This window comes from Bacillus rossius, chromosome 3 (genome assembly GCF_032445375.1).
Source record: "Bacillus rossius redtenbacheri isolate Brsri chromosome 3, Brsri_v3, whole genome shotgun sequence".
In the NCBI taxonomy this organism is placed as follows: domain Eukaryota; kingdom Metazoa; phylum Arthropoda; class Insecta; order Phasmatodea; family Bacillidae; genus Bacillus; species Bacillus rossius.
Genome location: NC_086332.1, coordinates 109,252,245 through 109,279,331, shown reverse-complemented (window position 1 = coordinate 109,279,331; position 27,087 = coordinate 109,252,245). Strand labels below are relative to the sequence as shown.

Here is a 27,087-nt window from a genome sequence, read left to right as displayed (position 1 = left end):
CCACTGTCTAAATCATCCTCTAGTTGCATTTGGCCAATATTATGCTCTTCACCTGCATTGAACAAAGTATGTGTTGTGGGTGTGTATCATGGTTATGAAAAACCGAGAAGTGCCAATGATTTTCTACAAAAATTTGTTACTGAGGCTTCACATTTAGTTCACAATGGTATTATTGTAGAAAACGAAACAACAGCAGTAAAAATTCATGCATTGATCTGTGATGCACCAGCTAAAGCATTTGTATTGTACATTAAAGGTCATAGTGGATATAACAGCTGTGTTAAGTGTACTGTTCAAGGGCAGTACAAAGAAAGAAGAGTTTGTTTTCCTGGGATAAATTTTAACAAAAGGTGCGATGAAGATTTTGTCAGCAACACTGATGAAGATTTTCATATGGGTGCAACAATATTGACACAGATTCCACATTTTGGTCCTGTTTCCAGTGTTCCTTTTGATTACATGCACCTAGTATGTTTAGGTGTAATGAAAAAAATGTTAATATTGTGGATGAAAGGTTCTTTGTCAGTACGTTTATCTTCAAAAATGGTTTCTGAAGTTTCAAAAGCACTTTTAGAAATAAAGGGCAGCATTCCCAATTATTTCAGCAGGTCACCAAGATCACTAGCAGAAATTAATAACTGGAAGGCCACAGAGTTCCGCCAGTTTCTTTTATATACTGGTCCTGTTGTTATGAAAGAATACCTAACCAAGGATGTATATACACATTTTCTTACCCTGCATGTTGCAGTATCACTTCTCGTAAGTCCTCGAGTTTCAGAATGTAGTGTACAGTATGCTAGCAAGTTACTGAAACATTTTGTGCAGTCTTTTGGGATCTTGTATGGAAATGAAAACATATCCCATAATGTTCATGGACTTCTGCATCTGAGTGAGGATGTTCTGAAGTATGGCCCACTAGATTTGTTTAGTGCTTTTCGGTTTGAAAGTTATATGCAAACATTAAAAAAATTGATCCGTAAAAATGAGAAACCATTAGAGCAATTATCTCGAAGATACATAGAACAGAACATAAGTCTATCATCTTCACCAGTAGAGAAGATATGTGAATTTTATCATCCACACACAGATGGTCCTGTACCACCTGATTTGCAGCCAAAGGAGCAATACAGATGTTACAAGAATAATTTATTTAGTATTGATATTATTAGTAGTGAAAAAAATAATTGCTGTTTCCTGTATAATGGAACAACAGTGTCAGTACAAAACATTATATATTGTCAAAGAGATGGGTATTTCATTGTGGGCTACGAAAATTTGTCTCAGAGAAGCCTTTATGTTAAGCCATGTGATTCAAATTTGTTAGGTATTAGACATGATTTGTTGCAAAATGTGGAATATATACTACAAAGGTAAACATATTGTATTACCTTTAATACATTCTCGGAAAAACTAGTCTTCTGCTCATTTTGCATGGTATCAAACATGAACTTTGAATATTTCAAATCTGTGTAATGAGTTGTACATAATTTGATATTGTGAAAAATTCATACGAATCATTGATAAGACAAAGAATATTCTTGTGGCTATTTGCCATTAAGTGTTTACTGTTTGGAGGCATTGCCTGTTATACAAATTTCTACATGCGGTCCCCAGTAAGGGCCTGTAACAAACTATTTAGGTAGTTATAGCTCAACAGGTACGCAAAGTGAGAACCCTACATAGAATTGCAGACTTAATGTACAAGAGGTGTAAAATGTCTTCAGCAGAATGCAACTGGGGACCCACACATGTTTCACATATAGCCTGTGTACGTAGAGACAGGACATTCTCAGGGATGAAGTGGACCTTCTGACCTTAAATTCCTCTGCAGTCTACTGGATTGAGAACCTGGATATATTACTGTGACACATATTTGTGTGTGCTGTATATTATCTAAACATATATATATATATATATATATACTTTTTTTAATGCAGTATTGTATTGTGACTGTCAGTCATAAGTATCTGAATTGCCATATAATATATAAATGATGTGTGTGCGTAAAAGTGTGGTGTATTGAATCAGTTTCTCAAAAATAGGAAATGAATAAATTTCACGTAGTGCAATTTGAAGATGGGCTGCAAGTAGTGCCTGGAATTTGGCTGCAAGAAGGAGAATTATGCTATTGGCCAGATACTGAATCTCAGACAAAACTGATGAAGGCCATTTGCAATGCAGAACCACCATCACCTGAATGGTTATCTCTAAACATTCTGAGAATATTTGGAGAATCAGGTAAGATTTTTTGTAAGGTATAAGGCTTGATGTACTAACTGTTGTGTCTGTGCATTATAGTATGTTTAAGTACTGAAGCAAAAAATATTTTCCAAGTGTTAATATTTTCAGATACCTACGAGAATGCAGTTCACAAATTAAAATTGTGTGAACGGTTTTCTGATGTTGAAAGTGGACCAGACAGCTTGAATAAAAGGAAAAAAAGGCAAATGAGAGCAAAAAGAGTTCCAGAGACAGAAGACTCTGAAACAGAATTGGAGGAAGAAACTAGTCAGTCACTGCTGCCACCGTTGCCCAAATGCCCGAACTCATTCAGACCACAATGTGCATCAACACAAAAAGAGTGGATCAGCACTAAGTTTAGAAGTAATGAGCCTACTATGAAACGAACTTCTGGGGTAAATAATTCTGTTGGTAGCGCTTCGCCCATGGAGGTCACTGTACAGTGTAAAGAAGCTGGAGTGTCAACAGGTAAATGGTTATTTTCTAATTTTGTATAGCCTAGTTTTTTCAAGTTCATTTGAGAACTTCTGACAGCCCTACTCCTATTATTCTTTTGCCTGTTATATACAAAAATTTAGTCTTGTTTACATTTGATTTGGACCCAAAATATTCCATAATTATCTGCATATATAAACATAAAAAGCAGCAAAGAATGTTTGTGTACACTTATATTTAAGTACCAGTATTTCAAGTTTCTATTATAATTCTAGATGCTTAGGATATGATATAGTTAAGGTAAACAAGGCGATACTATATAATTCATATGATTCTTCACGTAATAAAAACACTGAAGTGTATTCATGTGATCTATGCAATACATTTTGAAAACTCTCATTAAAATATTGATTAAGTGGTAATTGCCAACACCAAATCAGAAGAGTGTAATTTTTCTGTAGTAGCATTTTGGTTACTTGCGTATAAACAACTCTGCAAGTTGAGTAGAATGTTCAATGCATTTATATGTAGAAATTTTTTACTACTTTTTTCCTACTTTGCTGTATTTACATTGGTCACTATTTGATAACAACAGAAGGGTTGTACGAACTGGGTATTTGTTTCAACTGTTGATTTAAAGAATGTGAAAAGTAGCCTGAATTAACTATAGACTATTACTTTCTTGATGACAAATTATGTTCTTCCTGAAAACGAAGTTTGTTTTGATGTTTCCAGAATTTGAGAAGTTGGTACTCAAAAAACTGAACATAATAACATATAAACTTGAGTCATTGGAAGAAAAACTTAGAAATCTGGAAAGCGCTAAACTGACTACAGTTTGTGAACAACCATCAGAGCGGATTCCAAGCAATATGTTTCCGCTAGCATCATTGACAGCTGTAGAAGAACTTGAGTTGCTGCTGCAAAACCCTTCTTATTTTGATTCAGTGGTAAAGTATAATTTGAATCATACCACTATAATCTTTCTAATTATATACTTGTTTGCATAACAAAACTAAATAATAAAACTTCTGTTCTAGGTATTCTACTTGAAAACTCTAGGTGGAGTAAATATCACAGATGTAACATTTTCAGTAATGAAAAAGATTTTATCTAATGAAGTCGCTATGGAATACAGCTATTTCGGTTTCAAAGGGAAGAAAACATTTAAAAACCTAAAATTATCTGAAGTGGTTATAAGTAAGTACACATTAAATTTTATTTTTGTCAGTTATATTGGTTCTTTAATAAGCTTATTTTGATACATACTCGAAATTGTCATGTCTATTAATGTGCTGTTACTTCAGAAAACACAGAATATCAATAACTAGCTGTTTCCCATAACTTTTTCAGCATTGAGTTTTTTTATTTACAAACAATTCTAAATGAAAAGGATTTTAAGTATAATATTGTGACAAGGGCTACTCACAGCTAGATTCCTATTAACCTCCCCCCCCCCCCCCCCCCCCAAATTCCATGCTTAACTATATCTAAGAGAGCTTCCGTCAGGTAGTACTGTCCCAGAGTCTGATTGTAAATAGCTTACAATCCACTGTGGCTGATCACCTCTAATCTCTTCCGAGTGACAATAGTAAGCAAGGGTTTTGATAATGGGGGGCGTAGGTGCAAGCTTCATTTCGAGATTCAAAATGGCGAATAACATCTCAGAAAGAATCGAAGTTAACAGAGATAAGTTTTTTCAGTTGTCTGTCATACTTTTCAGATAAACTTAAAAAAAAAATGCCCTCTCTGAATGCACAAATGATACAATCATCAACACTAACACTGATTGGTACAGTTACTATTTAGTCAACAGTATATTACAGAAAATGTTTCCTATTTTTTTCTATCTGTTTTAAATAAAGAGTTGCTGAAGGCTAGTGTTTAATTTTTGTTCTGTGTTGAAAAAAATACAAAGTATGTATTTTAAATGTGTCTTGAAATATTTATGTAATTATGAACCAGCTTTATCAGGCTTCACATTAAATGCTTAATGCTTCATATTTAGTAACCGACTGACCAGAACTGTCAGTCATAATTCTAAAACTTACTTCAAAGTAGAAGATAAATGCAACATTTATAACATTATAGATCTTCACACGTAGGTGTTAGAGTGGGAAAGGGGGAAAGATGTGGGTGGGTAGTGGAAAGAGGTGGAAAGTTGGGTGGGTAGTGGAAAGAGGTATAGAGGTAGGTGGGTAGTGGAAAGGGGTAAGGAGTTTGTTGGATAGGGGGACAGGGATAAAGAGGTGTGTGGGTGTGTTAGGGGACAATTAGGAAAATAGGTGGATGGGTGGGCAGGCAAATAAGTGGAAAATGGGCATTGCAGCGCATGCCGGGTACATCTAGTGAAATAATAAAGGTTAGTAAAAAATCATAAGTACTTATTATGAATTTTCACTTTTCAGGTTTCTTGAAATAGCATGTTAATTACATTTGACGTAATATTAATTTTATCACACCTTCGGTGTTAGGTAGCCAAGTTTTGTTTTGTGTTGTGATCCAACTATGTAGCCCTCAACAGATATTTTGCTTGGGAGGCCAAACACCTGCTGTTTCATTTGTTTTGTGTATGTTTATTCTATAACAAAGTAACTATAAATAGTTCATGTTTTTGTATTGAAAATAAATTTTGGTAGTTTGTGATACAGAACTAATAGATATCCACATGTTGAGATATCCACATACATAGTTTCTTACAATTTTGGTATTATTTACTGAATCCTTAACAAGTTACTGTGTTAATGTGACACAAGTTTATTTACGTAAACTTTTTCTTAGGTGTTGTACGCTGTCATGTTCGTGATGCTACTGAGAAAGCAGTAGGCGACAGAGTCGCTGCATGGCTGAAGCATGCAAGGACAAGATTGTCAAGGAGCATTCAGTATGTGAAATATTGATTATTATATTTACTGTTCCAGTGTTTGTGCAACAATTGATTTTATGTAGTCATCAATATACTACTCTCCTCTAAGGACAAAAAAGTGTAAAGTGTAAAAAAAGATGTAATACAGAGCTGATTTTGCCACCTAAGGAAGTTAGTGTAAAATGCACAATGTGTAACATGGGGGTTGTACTATAAATACCTAACTGTATATCCTTGAAATTCTTGCGTGAATGTGTTAAGTAGGAGTGAGTTGTAAAATTTTATTTTCAGTGAAACAAAAAGTTAACTATTTATTTGGAAGACACCTATTTACTTATGTATATGAGATTGAATTGTGAGAATAGATACCAGTACTCAAGTGTTGCTTAATTCAAAGTTGTTGGTTCTTTGTCAGTGGGAAGAGGAAAATGGGCCTTGAATTCACATGATTGTTAATATTTTATTATGATGTTTCACCTCTCGTCCCTTTAATAAGAAATTTTAGAACTAGTGTGCTCTAGCCTAAGGCTAAAAAATGTAAGAACTAATTACTTACCATTTTCGAGATAGGAATTTTTCGGTGTTTTTAAGAGGCAATATGTCGTTTCAAATATAAAAGTCAGCACTTTTGAGACACAAAGATCCGTGTTCACAAAATGGTCATTACAAACTGCACTCAACTTTTAGTATCATGTTTGGTGGGAATGTAAAATATTATTAGAAAATAATGTAAATTTGGCGTGTAACAGTTTTCTGCTATGCAGTTATACTCTATATACTACACGATGAAAAAGTAATGCGAAGCATGCACTGCACATGCACAACGAAAACATAATTGCATTTATTTTTATCTCTATCTGGAGAGATAAAAATAAATTTTAGTTTTATATTTTATCTGTGCAGAACAGAGAAAATGTGAGACTAAAAATGTCCTACTGTGTATTGATTGATCCTGTATGTTATCACAATGGAAGAAAGGCATTGGCTGTAAAACATCACCTGCTGTTGGTTATCACTGCTACTATATGCTACCCTGCACCCATTGCAAGCACCGTGAACGTATAATCTGTGCTTAGCTTGCTATGCCTATGCTCCTATCTGCTACTATAGTAATATAGGCATAGCAAGCTAAGCACAGATTAGACGTTCACGGTGCTTGGAATGGGTGTAGGGTAGCATGTGTTAATTTTGTGATCTGCAGTGCCAAAACGCCCGGTGCACGTGGACTTATTCACCCTACGTGCTTTATTCATTTTCATCCTTAAGATTTTACTTCTGTGCTCAGTCAATTCACACATTTAAATACTCTTAGTTTGTTTGCTTACCAAATGAATAGAGAGAGGGCTGAAATGCCATTTTGTCTTTACTCACGTAAATTGTAATAATATGGATTACTCTTGTTAGTAAAATTTTATCAAAAATACAATTATGGGAAATATAAATGATTTTGTATGTTTCAATATTTTCTCATGCTAAAATTTAAAAAATCCGACCTTCAAAAATTCCTATCCATATGTATTATTAATGCACTAAGTCAATAGGAAACTCAGTAAACATGTAGAAATAATTTTAGACTAAATTAATTTATTAATTTTTTTAATTTACAGGAAATCACGTTTACATGATACATCTGCAGCCTGCAGCAAGTGATAGCAAGCTTGCTTGAAAATGTAAATACGTATGAAAAAGGGATGAATGTAAATATGTGACAGTATAAAAAAACAATAAATTGGAACCTTACAACTTAATTATAGAATGTTCAATTAATGATGTGCTTGTTTGTATGTACCTCATTTGAATGGGCCCTTTGTTAAACCATAACAAAAACAAATTTGAACTTGACCCATTCCTACTTTTAACAAATTTGCAATCCATATATACCTTGACAATTAATAAACCAAATTTGTAGCTGTAAGCAGTACAATACCAGTGAAACCCTGATGTAAAATTTCTGAAAAGAGCTGAAAAAATAAAAATGAAAAGGATTGTAAATTAGTGGTAATATTACATTTCAAGGAATGTTTTGCGATGTTATACATGCAAAGTGTGTTAAAAGTTGAATGTTACAAACAGGAATTGCAAAACAATGGCTAAATAACTTGGTGACTCAGAAAAAAAGTGTCACTGGCAGACAATGAACATATATAAACTGAAGTTTCCAGAAACGACAGTGGGATGTTTTGGAAACAGGAATCTGTTACTGTCTTCAGGCAAGTACATAGGGTGTTGGGGCACAAGTGCATAACGATTACCAATATATAGCTTTAGGCCACTTGACCTTTTACCTGTTATTGTTCGAGACAGGTCTCAATGCTTGCACTAGTATTATGGCATGGTCACCTGACATTCCATTTTCTATACATGATTACTAAGTAATAACATTTTAAAATTTTTTAACTAATAATAGCAATTAGTTATGCAGTCTCATTTGAAACAGTACATCTATGACTCCATCACTAAGTAATGAAAAATGCATCATAGAGTTCACTGACAATTGAATTGTAGGCATGCCAATCATTTTTGGGCATGGAAGTTTTTCTGAAACTGAGATCTAAAGTATTTACTTTGATGAATGTACAACAGTAGCATTTCTCTATCATGTTCTACACAAGCAAGTATTACTATCAGACACATTAATTTTTGGTTGTCCTAAACCTTTTTGAAAAAGTTCGAAGTGAGTTTATTTTAAAGCTGCAGTCATTAACACATGTACATAGAACAGATAAATGGTATGCTGAAACTTTCAGCTGTGTAGAAATTTCACTAATTAACCAAAACAATCCAGTTCTTATTACATTTTATATCACTTAATACTGTCACTTGTACCCTGTCAATGTTTTTTAAAAATATATTAGTTAAAAAATTAATAACTGTTTTTAATATACTCAATTTCAGTGAAAGTTTTGGAAGCAGAGTTTCTATTTTATAAACATGTTATTTAACAAATTTTGGAGGACCTGTAGGAAGACTGACTGGTACGTTTCCTAACAGACTAAATATTCTATTCTGAAATCTGGTCAGCAGTTTAGGAAAATATAAAACATACTGGGAATAATAAGTTTGATTTCTATAGTTTGTTGATATAATGCTTGCTTTAAATTTATTTTTATACTTGGTAATAAAAAATGTACATAATTTCTTCATCTTGTTCCAACATCAATAATTGCAATGTTAAAAATACTCTACCTCGAATCAAATTTAGAATTTCTATGTCCTAAAGATTCCACTTTGAATTGTGGTATGATAAAAATTAATTTCAATTTTGCAACTTTTTCACCTTCATATGTTGAAGCTACATTCTAATGGAAATGTGTCAACATTTTGATCTGTAGCAATATTTTCTGTACAGCATTACTTTGTTAAATAATGTGCATAACAGACTACTGTACTGGGCATTAGTAAGGTATACAAATAACTGCAGTAGCAGTATCCAGGTATCAACATAGCGGCAATGTACACACGCAGCAATGTCGGTGCTGCAAATTTGTGACAACGCCCTACACTGGCAACGTCGTGAAGTCATTATGGCAATGTGACAACCTCACACCTGCGACGTTGCCGCAACGATGCACTTGCAACGTCCGGCTTGCAACGTCCGGCTTGCAACGTCCGGCTTGCAACGTCCGGCTTGCAACGTCCGGCTTGCAACGTCCGGCTTGCAACGTCCGGCTTGCAACCTTTCAGCAACGTCCGGCTTGCAACGTTGCAGCAACGTCCGGCTTGCAACGTTGCAGCAACATCCCTCTAGCAACGTTGCAAAAGTGGGACATTTAAATGTTGTAGCAACGTTGCCACAACGTTGCCTCAACATTACTGAACGTTGCAACTTTTTGTGGAAACGTTACAGCAACGTTGTTACAACGTTTCTGTGTTGTATGGGTAAAGCTGCAAAGAATTTATGCATTGGTACCTTTGAGTTTCAGAACTGTTATTTGCCTAGAACCAGATAACCAACATTTAGTAAACACATGTGTTGTCTTTATTTGTTTTCATATAAGTTTGAAACTTTATTTACTAATTGTAAGTAATTGCTCCAGAACATTCAACATTATGTGATAGCCTGGTATTTATCACAGATGGTAACAAAAAATATGTTTAACAAGTTAATATATGCATAGACAAGTTGTTTTTAAGGGCTTCATTCAGGTTAATATTACTTCATCTCAAATTTACTGCTGCATTGATGGTATGTGAATCAACTCACGTTGCCTAGATTACTACCGGTCCAATTTAATCTCCCCCTGTCCCTCAACATCAATACCCAATACTTTAATACTTTAATAATGTTTGTTTGTACAAATCTGGAATACAATTCTTTCAAAAATCATGCAACATTTTCTGCAAGATATGAATTTGAGGACTTGGAGTCTGCATTGTCAAGTTTAGCTGGTCAAACACAGGAATCAAATTTAAGGCTAACAGAATGCCTTATTTAGTGAAGAAGAAAGAAACATAAAAATCTTTTCTTCTCTTGTTTTTTAACAAACTATGTGACTTATGATCTTGTGTAGCCACTTTCTTTCCACTAGTACCAGCACCACACTCGGCTTTCCTCTTACCCACATTCTCACTGGTTCTGTCTACCTTAAAGTCACAGTTAGCATCTTTCGCTTTTGGAATTCTGTAAGATACTAGTGAATTTTGACACACTTGTTCATTGAAAAAACTCTGAAGTGGTTCCCACTGTTCAATAACCCTTCCTAAGCTTCTACCTCAGGACAGCCATCTTGTGCATACATGCTTAAGTATTTTCCTAGCTTCTGTGTTATATAGCTCTTTTGTAATTGTTGCAACCTTTCCTTCCTTTTAGAACTCTTGTCTAGGTAGTAATATATGTCTATGATTAGTTCATCTAGTTTTACAGGAAAATTCGATCATGCCTTCTCAGCAGCTAAATTGATCAAGTGACAAATGCAGCCATCTGAAATTAAATTTTTCAGTTTTGTTTTCAATACAACAATTAGGCTACACCATTTTTCGAACCCACCATCACAGCAGCATTATCTGAACAGAATGCAATGCAGTTGCAAAATGGGACTTCTAGACGACCAAGTTCTGTCAACAATAATTCACCAATATTTTTTCCAGTAGAATCCCCATGTAGGAAGAAATTGAAGATGGAGATAGGATTTCAAGATTGCGATAGCACCCTTCATAAAATTCTGAAAAAGTTAGGCTTTCAGTGGCATAGAACTAAATCTCACTGCCTCGTTCTTATATAAAAGCATTATATCAGGCAAAAAAAAATTAACTATATACAGAGCGTTATGCGTTTCAGAAATGAAAACAGTAATATAATCTAACTAGATCAGTGGTTCCCAACCTTTTTTTGATCAGGGACCACTTTAATTTCATTATTATTAGCAGGGACCACAAGGTTAAAAAATAATCTCTATCAATCTACAACAAATCTTTAAGCCTAATCGTTGAATGTTAATCGAAACGTTTCACATAAGCAATCTAAAAAACCAAGATAAACATTAATTAACAGTGTTATGATTGAAAACATATATAAGCTGCATGCATATCATCACTTACTTTCAGTCAATTCCTGGATTTGTTTTTAATGATCAGTAATGCAGAAAATCCTTGTTTGCATATATAAGTTGTTGAGAAAAGCATAAGATAGCGCAAAGCGATTTCTCGAATTTTAGTATATGAAATTTCTTTCTTACACCAAAACGTCTCCAAAGAATCAGATTCAAAAGCGTCCTTACAGTTCCTGTCATTTTGTAATTCAATAAGTTCTTCTTGGATTTCTTCTGCAACTTCTCTAGCTTTAGTGCCAAAAGGGTTGCGGATAAATTTTGGTCCACATTAGCTTCTGTATTGTTATATTCTGGGAAGTAACGGTTGAATTCATCAACCAACATTTGCAAATGACATTTGCTGTTTTTTTTGTATGTTTTCCCTAAACATGACATAGGGTGGATGTGCTAATAGTTGACCACCCATCAGTGGTTGACCATTTCCAGTTTTAAATTAAAATATTAGATATGTAAATGAAGACAGAACAATTCTGACTGGTTCCAGATGTTTCTATGCTACCAATAAATGAATAGGAAACAAAATAACTTGACAGGAAAAAGATGCGTGTCTGCAGAGCCATCATGAATTTCCTTACAGCACATGCTCACTTATAGGAGCCCTCATGCAATAAGCCAGGTAAGGATGCACCAGTAACATTTATCCATTACCATCTTATTTTATAATTGATGTATTTATGTATGTTTTTATTGAGTAATGAAGAAAAATGTACAAAGAATCATATAATGTTTGTGTCAAAACCATTTGTAGTGACCTTAACCTAAAAACCTAAGTGGTCAATTAGTGGTTACAATAAAAGTACAGTTGACCACTGATTGACCATTTTGGTCAATTACTAGGTTTTTTGGTCTTTCACCAATATTTGATTATTTAAAGTTCATAGCTCCATAATATTTCATACTTGATCTTACCAACAAAAAATAACACCAAAAAACCTTTTCATTCTAATGGTTGACCATGTGGTCAATTATTGGCTGTTTACTGGTCAACTAATGGCTATATACTTAATATTTTCATTTACATTCAAAAATAAATTTTAAATAATGTTGCTTTTACCAATGTTGTTAAATATAAAATTCATTAGTGTGTAGGCCTATTAGTATATAAATAAATATATAGTATAAAATGTGATGAAATTTATTTGCTAGGCAGCATGTCCAGGATGTGTTCTTTACCTACATCGTAATCCATAATAATCAATTATCTATTTCAGTATTAGCGATTAGGATGGATGTTCATTCCAGCATTTTAAATAGAAGTGAAAAGTGGCCCCAACAAAGAATGCTTAACAGTTTTGATGACCCTTAGAGCAAATGGCAGTATTTTGCCCCCAATGATAATATATCCATATGAACGCATTCCTGCTGAAGTAGTGCGGGGTCTGAATCCAGAGTGGGTAGCTGGAAGATCAAAGTCAGGGTGGATGACTGGTCAAACATTTTATGGTTATGTGTGTAATACATTTCTTCCTTTCCTCAAAAGGAAAAATATAAAATTTCCTATTTGATGGTCACCGATCACACTTGACTTATGTGTCAAAATTTTGTAAAGATAATGGGATTTTACTCTTTGCATTGTTGCCAAATGCTACACACATTTTGCAACCAGCAGATGTGTCGGTTTTTAGGTCACTTAAAAATAACTGGAAACATGTTGTGTATAATTGGAAGAAAAACAACAATAACAGGGCACTGACAAGAGCTATGTTTGGATCTTTATTAGAAACTGCTGTTAGCCAAGTTACAGAAGAAACTGTAAAAAATGGCTTCCGAAAATGTGGTATTTTTCCTTTTGATGCCAATGCTATAGACTATCAAAAATGTATGACACATGAAACAAGAGTTGTCGGAAGTGAAGGGAATACCATCCTAAAACCTACAGAGTTTAAAATTGAACATTTACTGTACTTCGAGTCGGTTATGAAACCTGAAAGAGCAGAAGAATTCAGAAAGAGTTTTCCTACTGGCTGGACTGGAGAAGATTCTGCCAAAGAGCTATTTGATGTATGGAAGAAATTGCGGTTGAGATGTGTTGGGTCAGAAGATTGCATAAATTCTGAAAACTCCAGCTTCAGAGATGTGTCTCTTGATGTCCAACCTACGACTTCCAAAGATTCTCGATTGGAAAATATTGGAGAGACCGAGGCTTTCACAAACTGCAACACATTTCTAGACCAGCCAAATGAGAACTTGGACACATCTGAGCCCAGTCAAAATGAGCAACGTACAACTCCAAAACGCCATTGTGTTATTAGTGACCATTCAGTGAGCCCCAGTTTTCTGGACCATGTCTTATGGCCTACTGAATACCCTCGAAAATCCACAAAACGAATAAAAAGAGAGAGGCTGCCACATGCAGCAACATCTCAGAAGTGGTTGTCATATTGGCAAGAGAAAGAAAAGCTAAAAGCAGAACAAGAAGAAAATAAAAAGAAAAGGGAAAGGTTACGAAAACAAAAACAAGAATTGAAGGCAAAACCCTAAAATGCAACAAAAAAGAAGAAATCTAAAGTTTGCAAGGACAGTAGTTCTGAAACCGACGCAGAGGAATGGGTTGAAAGTGGGGAAAGTGAATACAATGAGACTGACACCGAAGAAGAGATGGAATATATAAGGCCTACTGCTGCAAGACGAGAACTAATTCCAATGACTGTTGACTTAAAAGACTACAGTAAAGGAGACTTTGTTTTGGTGTCTTTTCCCGGGAAAAAAGTTTCTCATAAATGGGTCAGTCCATATCAAGTGGTCCAGCTCTGGTTGCTCGACTATTTTTAAAAAAATTCATAATTTGAGACTTGTTAACATTATGTATTGACAGTTTAAAACTGACACAGTTAAATTTTTATTCTCACTAGTTTGATTATGGCAGCCATTTTTTTGTCATGGGGCGCGACAATTTTTACATTTACAAGGGTTCAGCTACATTGCTATATCTTGGCTCTGGTAGGCCATATCATGATGAAACAAAATCTGAGGGGTTAAGCACATTTTAAGCTACAATTCTGATGACAAACCATTTTTTTAACATCACTCAATCTTGCCAACTTTAAAGGTTGAACTTGTGCCTTAGAATTGCAAAAATTTGCATTTTCATAAATTTTTTTAAGAGTGAAGGCAGTATCTGTTGTGCTTCAAAATATTTATGGATGTGCTTATGTAATAGTAGAGTAAATACAAATTATTTGGAGTGTGAGACTTCAATACTTTTTTTTTTTACAATTTTGTAAAAACCAGTTTTTTCAGATTTTTGCTTACTTTACGGCTTAATATCTCTGGTGGGCAGTTATCTAAAAATCTTAAATTTACACACAATTAAGTACTCCATGGTACATAACTCCTGTAAAAATTTAGACTTTGAGATTCAACTGGTTCGGTAGTTACAGCCTTGCCAAACTTGTGTAAAATTGCATTTTTTTTTGCAACAATGAAACTATAATAAATTCTAATTATATTTTTAAAAATCTTAATACCCTAAAATTGGCATTTACTATGCAATTGAAAAGAGTTCTCCGACTAAGAACATTAAAAAAATATGCCTGAGATGTTTACCACTGTTTGGAGTGTGCAGGTCGTAACAGGCACGGACTTGCTCTAGTATGGTCTGGTATTTGTTCCATCCTGTTAGTCTGCCAGCAGCTCTGGTATAGGAAAGGTGGTTTGTGTTTCCATGAAGGTTTTTTGTTTTTCGGTATGGAGAAAGAGTGTTCAATAGGACATTTAACAAATGAACAATGCCACAAATGTGTTTATGGTTCAGTGCAACAGGAATTGAAGAAAATCTGTGTGTTTAGTTTAGAACAGCAACAGCTAATATTTACCAGAGTTTCTAGTGATGTTAAGTCTGTATGTAAGTACCATGAGATTAAGTATCTTATTAAATATCACCATATATTTGGCCGGTATTGCAGTGATCCTTTACAAATACATAAAAAGGCAATCACAAAAGGACTTAGGGAAATACTTCCTGAACACATGTATAAAAAAACAAACTAAAATTTACTGCTTGTCCCTGGTAAGTCCTTGTGTCCTACATGCTACAAAAAAATATTTGTGACAGCAAATGATGGAACAGGGGACACATGTGATTCAGACTTTATTACAGAGATTGAAAAGTTGGGAAAAGTAGACAATGTATGTACTCAATTAGGGGTTTCGCCAGCATCTAAAATAAGGAAATTGGGTTTAGATAAAAGACCACAAGCAATAGCTGACAAGATCAGTAAAGTATCAAATGTTTTGAAAAGAAATCTTGAGGAATCTTTTGATGAAGTGATGGAAAACAGAGAAGCAAGTGAAGAGTCTGTAGAAGAGTTTGACGAATTAATCAAGAAACTGAAGGATAAATGTGCTGTTGCAGGAAAAGAAATGAAAGTGAAAATAATTAGTTTACTTCCAAATTCATGTAGTCGACTAAGAATAACTCAAGAGTTCAATGTATCTGATCGTTTGGTAAAACTGACAAGAGACCTAGTGAAAGATCAGGGCATTCTACCAGAGTTGGGAAAGAAAAAGGGTTTTGGCATTCAATCAGAGGTGGTTACTACAGTCCGTGAATTCTATGAAAGTGATGAATACAGTCGTCTTTGTCCCGGAAAAAAAGACTGTTTATCTGTAAAAATAAATAACATGAAATGTCAAAAGCAGAAGAGGCTGGTGCTTTGCAATTTGAATGAATTGTTTGTGGAATTTAAATCTAAACATCCAGACTGTAGAATTGGAAGATCAAAATTCATTGAACTCAGACCTAAGTGGTGTGTCACAGCCGGATCATCGGGAACACACAATGTTTGTGTTTGTACTTATCATCAGAATGTTAAGCTAATGGTTGACGGTGCAAAGCTTATGAAAGATTACAAAGACCTACTTGCTATACTCGTTTGTGATATGAGTAGTTACGAGTGTATGATGGGCAAATGTGTTAAATGTCCAGGAAGTGAAGCCCTAGTATCTCTGTTTGATGAATTTGAAGAAAGTGATGCCATCCCAGACAACATAATTTTTCAACAATGGACCACAACAGATAGAGCTGAAATGATAACTGTTATTCAGCCAAAAGAAGAATTCTTTCTGTCCCTTATTGAAAAACTTGATTCACTTAAAACTCATCATTTTATATCAAAGATTCAAAGTCAGCATTTGAGAGAGAAGAAGGAGAAACTTAACGAAACAGAGTGCATTGTTCTTGCAGACTTCGCAGAAAACTTTACATTTGTTATCCAAGACGAGATTCAGAGCTACCACTGGGTAAATCGCCAAGCAACTGTTCATCCTTTTGTGTATTATTACAAAGAAAATGATAAACTTCTAACCCAATGTGTTTGTGTAATCAGTGATCATTTGGACCATAACACAACAACAGTCCATACATTTCAATCTCATCTTATGAAACACTTAAAAGACACTGTTCCTTCGGTTCAACATATAATTTACTTCTCAGATGGATCATCAAGTCAGTACAAAAATAAGAAAAATTTAATTAATGTCTGTCACCACAAGAATGATTTCGGTCTTAGTGCTGAGTGGAATTTCTTCGCAACATCACATGGAAAAAATGCATGTGATGGTGTTGGAGGAACAACAAAAAGGGAAGTAACAAAGGCAAGTCTTCAAAGAACAGTCAAGGATCACATTCTTTCCCCTGAAGATATGTATATGTACTGTACACAGACTATTAAAGGTATCAAATATATATATGTTAAAGAAGAGGAAATTACCGCTCGACAAGAAGAGTTGAAACCTAGGTTCGACAACTGCCAACGGCTCCCTGGAACACGAAAATTGCACCGCTTTGTTCCTCTCACCGAGATTATAATGAGATGCTATGCAACGTCCAAATCAGAAGAGTATGAGTATCTTCCAGTTTCAACCAAGTCCATCCCCATGAATCTTCGGAACAATGACATTATCGCCTGTGTGTATGACGAACAGTGGTGGCTAGGAGTCATTGAAGAAGTTAATTTTGTGAACAATGATATTTACGTAAAATTTTACAACCCAGCTGGACCTAGAACATCATTTAAGATATCATGTGCAGACAGAGTGTGGGTGCCGCTTAAGAATGTGTTGAGGAAGCTCAGTCCATCAGAGCTATCCACAGCAACTGGACGTTCACACAACATTTCAGCATCATTATCTGAAGAAATTTCAATGCTGTTTAACAAACATAAGAAATAAGGTACAAATTAAAATCGTAAATCATTTGTCTGTTTAAAAATGTGATATAGAATGACTGTTATAATTAATATTTTTGTGCATAGTATACATGTGTTTTGGCAACAAACTTTAGTGTAATACTTTTTATGACTTAGTACAGCACTTACAGCATATATATAAAATAATTAAGAACGTATATAAAATTACTAGGGTTGCTTTTATTTATGCAAATAAATAAAAAAAATTACGATTTTGGCAAGGCTGTAACTTCCGAACCAGTTGAATCTCAAAGTCTAAATTTTTGCAGGAGTTATGTACCACGGAGTACTTAATTGTGCGTAAATTTAAGATTTTTAGATAACTGCCCACCAGAGATATTAAGCCGTAAAGTAAGCAAAAATCTGAAAAAACTGGTTTTTACAAAATTGTAAAAAAAAAAAGTATAAGTCTCACACTCCAAATAATTTGTATTTACTCTACTATTACATAAGCACATCCATAAATATTTTGAAGCCCAACAGATACTGCCTTCACTCTTAAAAAAATTTATGAAAATGCAAATTTTTGCAATTCTAAGGCACAAGTTCAACCTTTAAAGTTGGCAAGATTGATTGATTTTAAAAAAATGGTTTGTCATCAGAATTGTAGTTTAAAATGTGCTTAACCCCTCAGATTTTGTTTCATCATGATATGGCCTACCAGAGCCAAGATATAGCAATGTAGCTGAACCCTTGTAAATGTAAAAATTGTCGCGCCCCATGACAAAAAAATGGCTGCCATAATCAAACTAATGAGAATAAAAAATTAACTGTGTCAGTTTTAAATTGTCAATACATAATGTTAACAAGGCTCAAAATATCAATTTTTTTAAAATTGATGAAGCTTCCAATAAATTTTTTTTTGGACCACTTCATATGGATTGACCCAAATATGTATGTATTGTTCAAAACACTCTTTGTGGGGAAATCGAGGTTATGGCTTTGAATTCATGTGATGAGATTGGGACAGTATTCAAAGTAAATGATAAAGATGTCAGTGTTGTAGAAAAAAAAAACAGATTCTAAAAAAACTTGAAATGCCTCAAATTATAACAGTGGGTGATCGTATCAAGTATAAATTTTCAAAGCCAATTGCCAACCTTTGTTAAGTGGTGTGTAAGCATGAGTGTAAAATCAACATTAAAACACTCATGTTCTTCCTGTTTGTAACTGTGCAAATATTTTAATGAACCTTCACACAACACTGTGCAAAGTGTGAGAGTCAATCTAAATAGTTTTTTACTAAGATCATGTATTTTTTTTTTTGTAATTCACAGGGCAATTACTAATTTTCTGTATTTATGTATAAAAAATATATATTGTAGGGAGATCTAAGTTACTTTAAAGTTTTTTTTATTATGTTTTGTTGTCATATTATGTAAGTGTATTTATGTAATTGTTACATTACAGTTTTGATTATATAAGGCTATAAAATTGCAATGAAAACTAAAATGGTCAATTACTGTGTGGGAAATGGTCATTCTCTAGACATGCCTGGTCAACCACTGGGCAAAAACGACATGTAATATTTAAAGAGATGGAGGGAACTTATACCCAGGACTTTTGTTTATTGTAAATATTTAAGTAAATGCAGAAATAAATAAAGTATTTTTCAAGCACACAAGCAATTACCTAGGTGTTTTATTTTCTTCCCCAGAAAATGCAATGCAAAAAAATTCTCTTGTGTGGTCAATTATTGGGATGTGTACCCTACTGTTTGTCGTCAAGGAGTGCCTTCAATGTTGCAAACCCACTCTAATTGCCCTCGCCAACTTGATGTTCCATAACTTAAGTTTGCAAATAAAAGCACGAAGTTTATCATCAAAATTAAAAATATTTGCAACGCCTTCTAATTGTTTCCTGAACCTTGCATTTGCAAGTTCAACTTATTTAAGTGTGTAAAAATATCCAAAAGATATGCCAAATGCATCTGGGATGTCAAATCAGAAAACTGTACTAGTAAGTTTCCATTTTTCTCACCTAGAAACAACTCATCTCTCCTCTCAGCTCGTATAATCTTTCCAGCATATTGCCTTTCGACAACCAACGAACCTCTGTGTGAAAGAGGAGGTTCTCATGGTTGGAGTCCATTTCAGTGCACAGTTTTTTAAAAAGGCGTTAATTTAAGGCACTGCTTTTAATTACATTTACTACTTTTATGGCCAATTTCATTGTATCATTAAGGCATTTAGGAAGAGTCTTGGAAGCTAACGCCTGGCGATGAAGGATACAATGCGATGTTAATGTTGACGGATTCCTCTGTTTGATTAACGTTGCTAGACCGGAATGTGATCCTAACGTCGCACGAGCACCATCCGTAAAGAAGCCGACTAGCTTTTCCCACATAATGCCATATATCTGGAAGTATCCAGTTATTATATTCATGATGTCGATACTTCTTGATGTCATTTCCAGTTCATGAGAAAACAACAGTTCTTCTTTGATTATGTTGTCGTCGTCTAAAAAGTGGACAAAAACAAGTAACTGAGCACAATTAGAAATGTCAGTGGATTCATTCCACTGCAAAGCGAAGAATGGTGACATTTTAATTCTTGAAACAAGTTGCTCCTCGATATCATTTGACATGAGTTCAATTCTAGCTTTCACAGTGTTGTTCGACAAAGGTATATCTTGTATTTTTTTTTCTTCTTCTAAACCTAAAACTTCTTCAACGGCTTTGATCAAACAAGGTTTCACAAGAGTTTCTCCTATTGTGTGAGGCTTTTTTGATAAGTGCTACTAATTTCGATATCTCAAACGATGCTAAGCAAAAGAATAAAAAACAATATAGCTAAATTTTTTTCATAATTCATAAAATAAATCATTAAATAAATAAATATGAACTGGCTTCCAAAAAATTCTAACCTCGCTATCATTTTTTTTACAAACTTAAATCTTTACTACACAATTTAAAAAATAATATTGTCTAATTGTTAAAATCAAGGGTCTTGGTAGGTACCTTAAATTTCCCTTAACACTCTTGGTACCAGCCTCAAATTGTCTAATTCTATGACGGTTATACTAAAAGTGCCAAGTCATTTTTAAATGAATTACATATCTGGATTTAAATATTAATAACTTGTTTACCTTTAAGTATGGAAGTACCAAATTTTTTTACATCTTATAAATAAATTATTCTTTGTAATTTTTAAAGATTAAATAAAAACATATAATGCATTTTTTATTTATTTTATTTTACAGTATTTGTGAACAAGTTATATTATTTTTAATGGATTTGCGTGCGAATAGGGCATGGTTATCAAAGTAATATTCTTGGCACTAAGAATTTTGTGGGAAAAAATAATCACTACAACTATTACATAAATGATTTTCAACGCACAATAAACAACAATAAAGAATAACTGGCAATTTATAATATCCACGAAACTGATTATTATTTTTTTGTTAAAGCAACTTGATTTGTATGCCAGAAATATATCATTTTTGTAAATATTTGCAAAATATTTTTATAAGCAGGAACACATACTTATGTAGAAAAAAATTAACACTTATAATTGACAAAAGAATCAAAAGATAATTTTTAAAAAATTAAAGTTGAATTTCTCACAATGGAAAGTTGAATTTCTCACAACGGAAAGTTAAATTCAAAACTAAGAAATGTGCACAAACGCAGTAGGTACCAATCTGTTTCACATGCTGTTTGAAAACAGCATGAGAACCCTGCTCTCTATCAGGGAAGGAAGACAGAAGCGTGACAGCTCTGCTCTCCATTTTGAGAAAAAGCAACTCAATAGTAGGGCGAGTCAAACCGACAACGGTAGAGTGCGCTGTAAGTGTCGTAAATGCGTCTTTGAAAGAAAAAAATATACAGGCCAATTTTTCGATCCTCCAATTTTTCGTACAACACAAAAAAGGTGATTTATCCGACTTTGGCATTAAAAGAGTTAACTGTGTTTTTATATCATTATGAAAAACCTAAAACAGCATAATAATAATTCAACAATTTTATGATAGCATGTTTTTAAGAATTTTTGTGGCTGTCTCCACTTTTTAATTTGGGAGGCCAGTGTTCTTTTACTATCTTAATTTTTAATTTCATATCGCTTTATTTTATATATAATTAGGTTTTCAACTAACTGTACCTAACTGTTGTGAACATTTGTTATACACAAAGACAAGAATCATATTATGTCAACTAACGTCCACATTCTGTTTTGTAATTGCATGTTTTTATTAAAAAAATGTTTAACAGAGAAAAATGCGTAGCCTACTTACCCTGTTCATATTTTATCAAAATATCCATAAGAATATTGAGGAATTACAGATGTTGACCCACTAAACAGAATCACTAACACAACACTGCTGAGCAAAACAAAAGAAAGCGTACGATTGACTGACCGGCTTGCGCCATAATGTTTAGTAATTTGCTTGCCCTTCCCCCTGTCGTCTGCGCGCCGCGCTCGCTTTTATTTACCGACGCGCGTTCATTCAACGTTTGAAATTTTAGCTCTCGTGGACCACTGATGGTCCGCGGACCACTGGTTGGGAACCACTGATCTAGATGAATCGTATGTGTTATCCTCGCATGTGCAACAAAAAAAGCTGGGCAGATGAAACATTAAATGGTGTACTTCGGCCAGTAGCGAAAGGACAACGCCTAATTATGATACATGCTGGCGGTAAAGATGGATTTGTGCCAAATGCCCTCGTTATGTAGACATCACATCAAGCTACCACCACGAAATGAACCGGACCAATTACGAGAAGTGGATTAGGAAAAAAACTCGTACCGAACATGCCAACAAACAGCGTCATGGTATTGGATAATGCACACTATCACAATGTCCGCGTGAACAAACCACCAACATCTTCATCAACAAAAAGTGACATGAAAAATGGCTACGAGAAAACACAATTTAATTTACTGAAGACATGCTGAAGCCAACATTGTACGAACTTATTAAGATAAATAAGCCACGACAGTGTATTCCGTCGCCCAGATTCTTGAAAGTTTTGGTCACACACCATTCCGACTTCCACCCTACCATCCCGACTTGAATCCCACTGAAGGTATTTGAATCCCACTGAAGGTATTTGCGGTAAAGTTAAGGGTAATGTTGCATCATAAAATATGTCATTCAAAATAGACGACGTGAAAAGACTTTGCAAAGAGTTCAACACCATGGGAAAAGAAGACTGGATTCTATTTTGTAATCATGTTGCAAAAGTAGAGCAGAAGTATTACAGCCGGGATTTTCGTTTTGACATTGAAATCAACAAAATAATTATTACACATGGCAGTGTCAACAGTAGCAGTGAAGATTCAAACTGTACCCAAGATCAAATGGAAGGAATTGGAATTCTTAAGGAGAGTGAGTAAATTGGTGAATTTGTTGTTATTAATCAATAATAGACTGTAAATTAAAGTTATTGAGTTGCGTATACTACTCTTTTTTTAAATTGAAGGAATTGGAATTTCTCCTTTTTTTATAATAAGTGAATTTATTCTTTTGTTAACTATTTAATCAGTGTTTACAAATTTATCATGTCCCCTTCATACTCATGTCTTCAATTATTCCCTATCATGTACAGTAAGTCCTCGGTTTACGTCGGGGTTACGTTCCTGAAAACCGCGACGTAAATAGAAACGACGCAAAATGAGCCATGTTTCATGCCACCGGCCGACCACGGCCCAAGGTCGGCCGGAAGCGCTGGCATACAGACGTGACAATGGGCAATTTTATCAGCAAATTACAACCGACAGCGTGGGAAACAAGTTCAACTAGTACTTCTCAGCTTTATAGAATGGTTATTTAACCAGCTGCTTTATTACCTTTATTGATTGAAATATAAAAACAGATATATAGTCGTTTGGAAGACATCTTATGAAGAAAAAATCATAAATTGCAGTAAGCTGATACTGTAGGCCTACTACAAACGCATTTAATCACAATAAAGTTAACAACGGCACGTTTAAAACTCCGGCCAACTCAATGATATCATAGCGACTGAAGTGTAGAGCTGTAGCAAACCGTATGTATTCGTTACTGAGTAACGGGTGCGGCATCTAGTAACGAGTAACGAAACGTTACACACGAATGCATTTCGTTACTCGCATTTTTCGTATGTTTTACGCATGCGCACGCTTATTCGTTACAAAGAATGTTTGTTTATTAAGAAAAGTATAATTTGGAAATTCGTCATCCAAGTTTTTTACTGTTTATTAAAGGTATTGTGTGTGTAGACAAAGTTTGAGATTGGAACAGAAACAACGTAAGAAAGTATTTTTTACAAATTATAAATATGTATGTTTTTGTTTTTTATTATCGCGTATTTTCACATTTTTTGTTCTTATCTTAAAAGAGATATTATAATAAAGCTGCTCTAATGAGATTTTATTGTTTCTTGGTTAACAAAAGCTGTTAATTATCAAATACTTTTAATTGTTTATATTCAATTTATTATTATTTACGCGACGTCATACTGTACGCGTACAAAATACGACTCGATTCGTTGCTGTTACATAACACAGCATGTTATGCGGTATCAGAAGTAACGAGTAACGATACGAAAGTAACGAGTACTAATTGTTATAGTAACGAATACATACGGGTACACTTTTTTTAGTTACTTTTACACCTCTACTGAAGTGCCAAGGAGTTGGACGAAAAGGGGTAGGAGAAAATGCTGTGTCGTTGCGGGAAGTAGATAACACTTCTACGTGCGAGATACGTGGGTGGCCGAGCGGGCGGGCTGGTAGTATTGCATCACCGCGCGGAGAGCAGGAAGCGTCCCTCATGATGTATGATAAGATAAGGCGGTGAACGTGTAGCTTACGCTACATAGCATAAATTAACTACCGAAGGAAACAAAGAATTACAAACGAATTATATACGGTGTTTTGGTTAAAAAAAAGATTTACGGTCATTGTAAACGACGTTATTGTGAATCGGCGACATCTTACATTGAAACATGAGTACTCAAACATTAGCGACGTTAATCCGAAACGACATAAATTGGTACGACGTAAATAGAGGACTTACTGTACCTCCAAATTTATCCTTTTATCCTGACTATATATAGTTATATGATGCTTTAGCATGTAGAAAGATCATGGATATAACAAAAAATTAAATGTTAATATTTAGTTGGGCAATATGTGTTTAAAGAAATTTTTTTAATCCGAAAATACTTTTATTCTATAATGTTTAACTTCCTCTTTTCATTAAACCCGGCGGAGACAAGAAATTCCAAATACTTTAGGACATATCGAATTTTTTAATTTTCATCACAATACCTGTGCATTCATGCAGCTTTAACCATTGTTTCTTGTTTACAAGTATGAATTTTTTTTTTCCTTGCAGCATTCACCATTGTTTCTTGTTTACGAGTATCAATTTTTTTATTCGAGAATGTTGTCACGTTGATAGTTGCGTGATAGGTCAATATTCAAATGAACCAATACGTGATTATTTATTCATTTAATGTTCAAAACGGTGTGTAATTACAATATGGTCACTTCCAACAATTGATCATTACATTAGATGTTGTTGTCATTCTGGGAATTCGTGTATCATTATCGTGTTACATTCTGTCTTTGAAATGGCCTATGTTTCTGGGATTAGTCAGCTATGCGGCAGGTGTTCCTTGCATGTATTCGAGTTTGTGCATTTGTGTGACGATTGGAAAATGTTGTTTGAATTTTTAGTTTATCATGGAATTTTGAGTAGTGAGGTAAAGTGCGACCAATGTGGGACAATAATTGAGTTAGCAGAGGACAGCGATTTTTTTCAATGTCACCGGACAACAATAACGCGTAATATAAAATAAAAAAAACTTTCAGAAACGGCACGTGGTTCTCCAAAAGTCATCTTTCGGTTAAAACGATTATGAAGATAACCTATTTTTTTTTAAACGATTCATCACCCAAATACAGTATTCATTCAGATGAATTGTAATGTTAGTTTGAAAACCGTCGTAGATTGGGCGTCCTTTTGTAGGGAAGTTTTAATTTATTGGAGTTTGGACGTAAATGTAGGGAAATTGGGTGGGCCGGGGAAAGTTGTCGAAATTGATGAGGCTTAAATTGGTATGCGTAAGAATAATAAGGGGCGAGTCATCCAGGCACAGTGGGTTTTTGGCAGAATCGAGAGAAATGGTGATAACATTTTTCTCATTCCTGTCAAAGATCGTACTAGCAGAACGCTCCTGCGCTTGATCAAGAAGTACATTTCGCCTGGAACAACAATTATAAGCGACTGTTGGGGTGCTTATAATTGTCTTTCTCAGCATGATTATCTTCACCTGAAGGTAAATCATAGTATAAACTTTGTTGATCCCGACACAGGGGCGAACACCCAAAGAATAGAGACTTTAGCGGGAAGTAAGGCAGAATATACCTCGATATGGTCAACGAGTTGACCACTACGTCGGGTACCTTGGGGAATTCATGTTCCGTCAGAATATCGCGACGTAGGTGAACGACTACATCATTTTCTACTAATGGCAAAGGAATTGTACCCGCCTCTAACTTAGGTCAGTTTTTTACGTTTCAAATTATGTTTTATTTGTTATTTGGATATTGTTAAGCAAGTAATGAGTAAAAAAAATAAAATACATGAGTTCATACGGTTCATCCTTTGTCCCGGTTTGTTAGGTCAGGTCAGTTACATTATAAATACTTTAAAACTAATCAACCATTAAAATTGATTCATATTATTTTTAATGTCCGCTTAGTTTAAAAGTATTTATAATGTAACTGACCTGACCTAACTGACTATTTTAATTAAATAGGCATTCACGAACACACGGCAAAATGAAAAATTGCCACAGTCGAATGATTGCACAGGTCTTGTATTGCAAAATAAGAACGGCGATATCTCCTACAGTATTTGTAATTTCTTATCTCCGCCAGGTTTTATGAAAAGAGGACGTTAAACAGCATAGAATAAAAGTATTTTCGGAATTTTTAAATTTTTTTTAGCAAATATTGCCCAACTACATATTTACCAATTAAATATCACAATAGGTACAAAGTATCACACAGGACTTGATAAAAATTTCTTTCATAAAATTTTAGGATCAAAATTCATTGTTATATCACATGTTTTTGTTCTTCAGGTTCTATTCTAGTACCGTAAAATGGGGTGGATAGCAACTGCAGGGTGACAAGCAACAAAAAGGTGGAAAATTAATAAATGTTTTAATTTAGGCATTTGCTTATATTTTACTTTAAAAATTTTAAATTATTGAATTTTTTTATGTAACATAGTTCAAAACTACATATTGCAAATAAAAAATAAAAAATTTGTGAAGAACCAAATACTTTCTCTTTGATATAATTTTCACCCAAATTTAAACAGGGAATAACTTTACATAAAAATTTATCTTCCATGGATGCTAGACTCATTGGGACCATTAAGGGGGATAATGTTAACAATACTCTAGAGATTGTCTTCTCTGTTATAGTTGTTCCATGGTTGTAAATATTTTTTATGATTTCTTATGTTTGGGTTGGCAAAATTGAGTGTCAAGTGGGGTGTTAAAAACATCATTTGGCGCCTGTCAGCTGCTGCTGTTATTATTGTTGTTGTTGACTGATGTGTGTGGTGCATTAATGTTTATTTTCAATTGTGTTTTACAACATTGTAAGGTGGTGTTGATGAACTTTAAGATTATACTTGTATTGCTACAACCCGTTTAAGTCATGGGTAGATTGTATAAACCAGATCCTCGCAAAAAAAAAGACGATTATCAGTTGATAAAAGTGTTATAATGGCTGCTATAACAGACATCAAAAAAGGCTTATCGTATCGGAAACCTGCAAAAAAATTTGGTTTAGAGCACA

General features: G+C 34.2%; 1 protein-coding gene across 1 annotated transcript in view; it reads left to right on the top strand.

The window, feature by feature from the left end:
* The first annotated feature begins 2,027 nt into the window (after positions 1–2,027).
* LOC134531357 (uncharacterized) overlaps positions 2,028–27,087 on the top strand; it is a 50,829-nt gene continuing 25,769 nt past the window's right edge. Inside the window, exons 1-4 of the mRNA XM_063367056.1 lie at positions 2,028–2,238; positions 2,350–2,709; positions 3,412–3,626; positions 3,717–3,880. Of these exons, the coding sequence (XP_063223126.1) occupies positions 2,046–2,238; positions 2,350–2,709; positions 3,412–3,626; positions 3,717–3,880 (932 nt within the window). The 5' untranslated portion in view covers positions 2,028–2,045. The remainder of the gene's footprint in view (positions 2,239–2,349; positions 2,710–3,411; positions 3,627–3,716; positions 3,881–27,087) is intronic.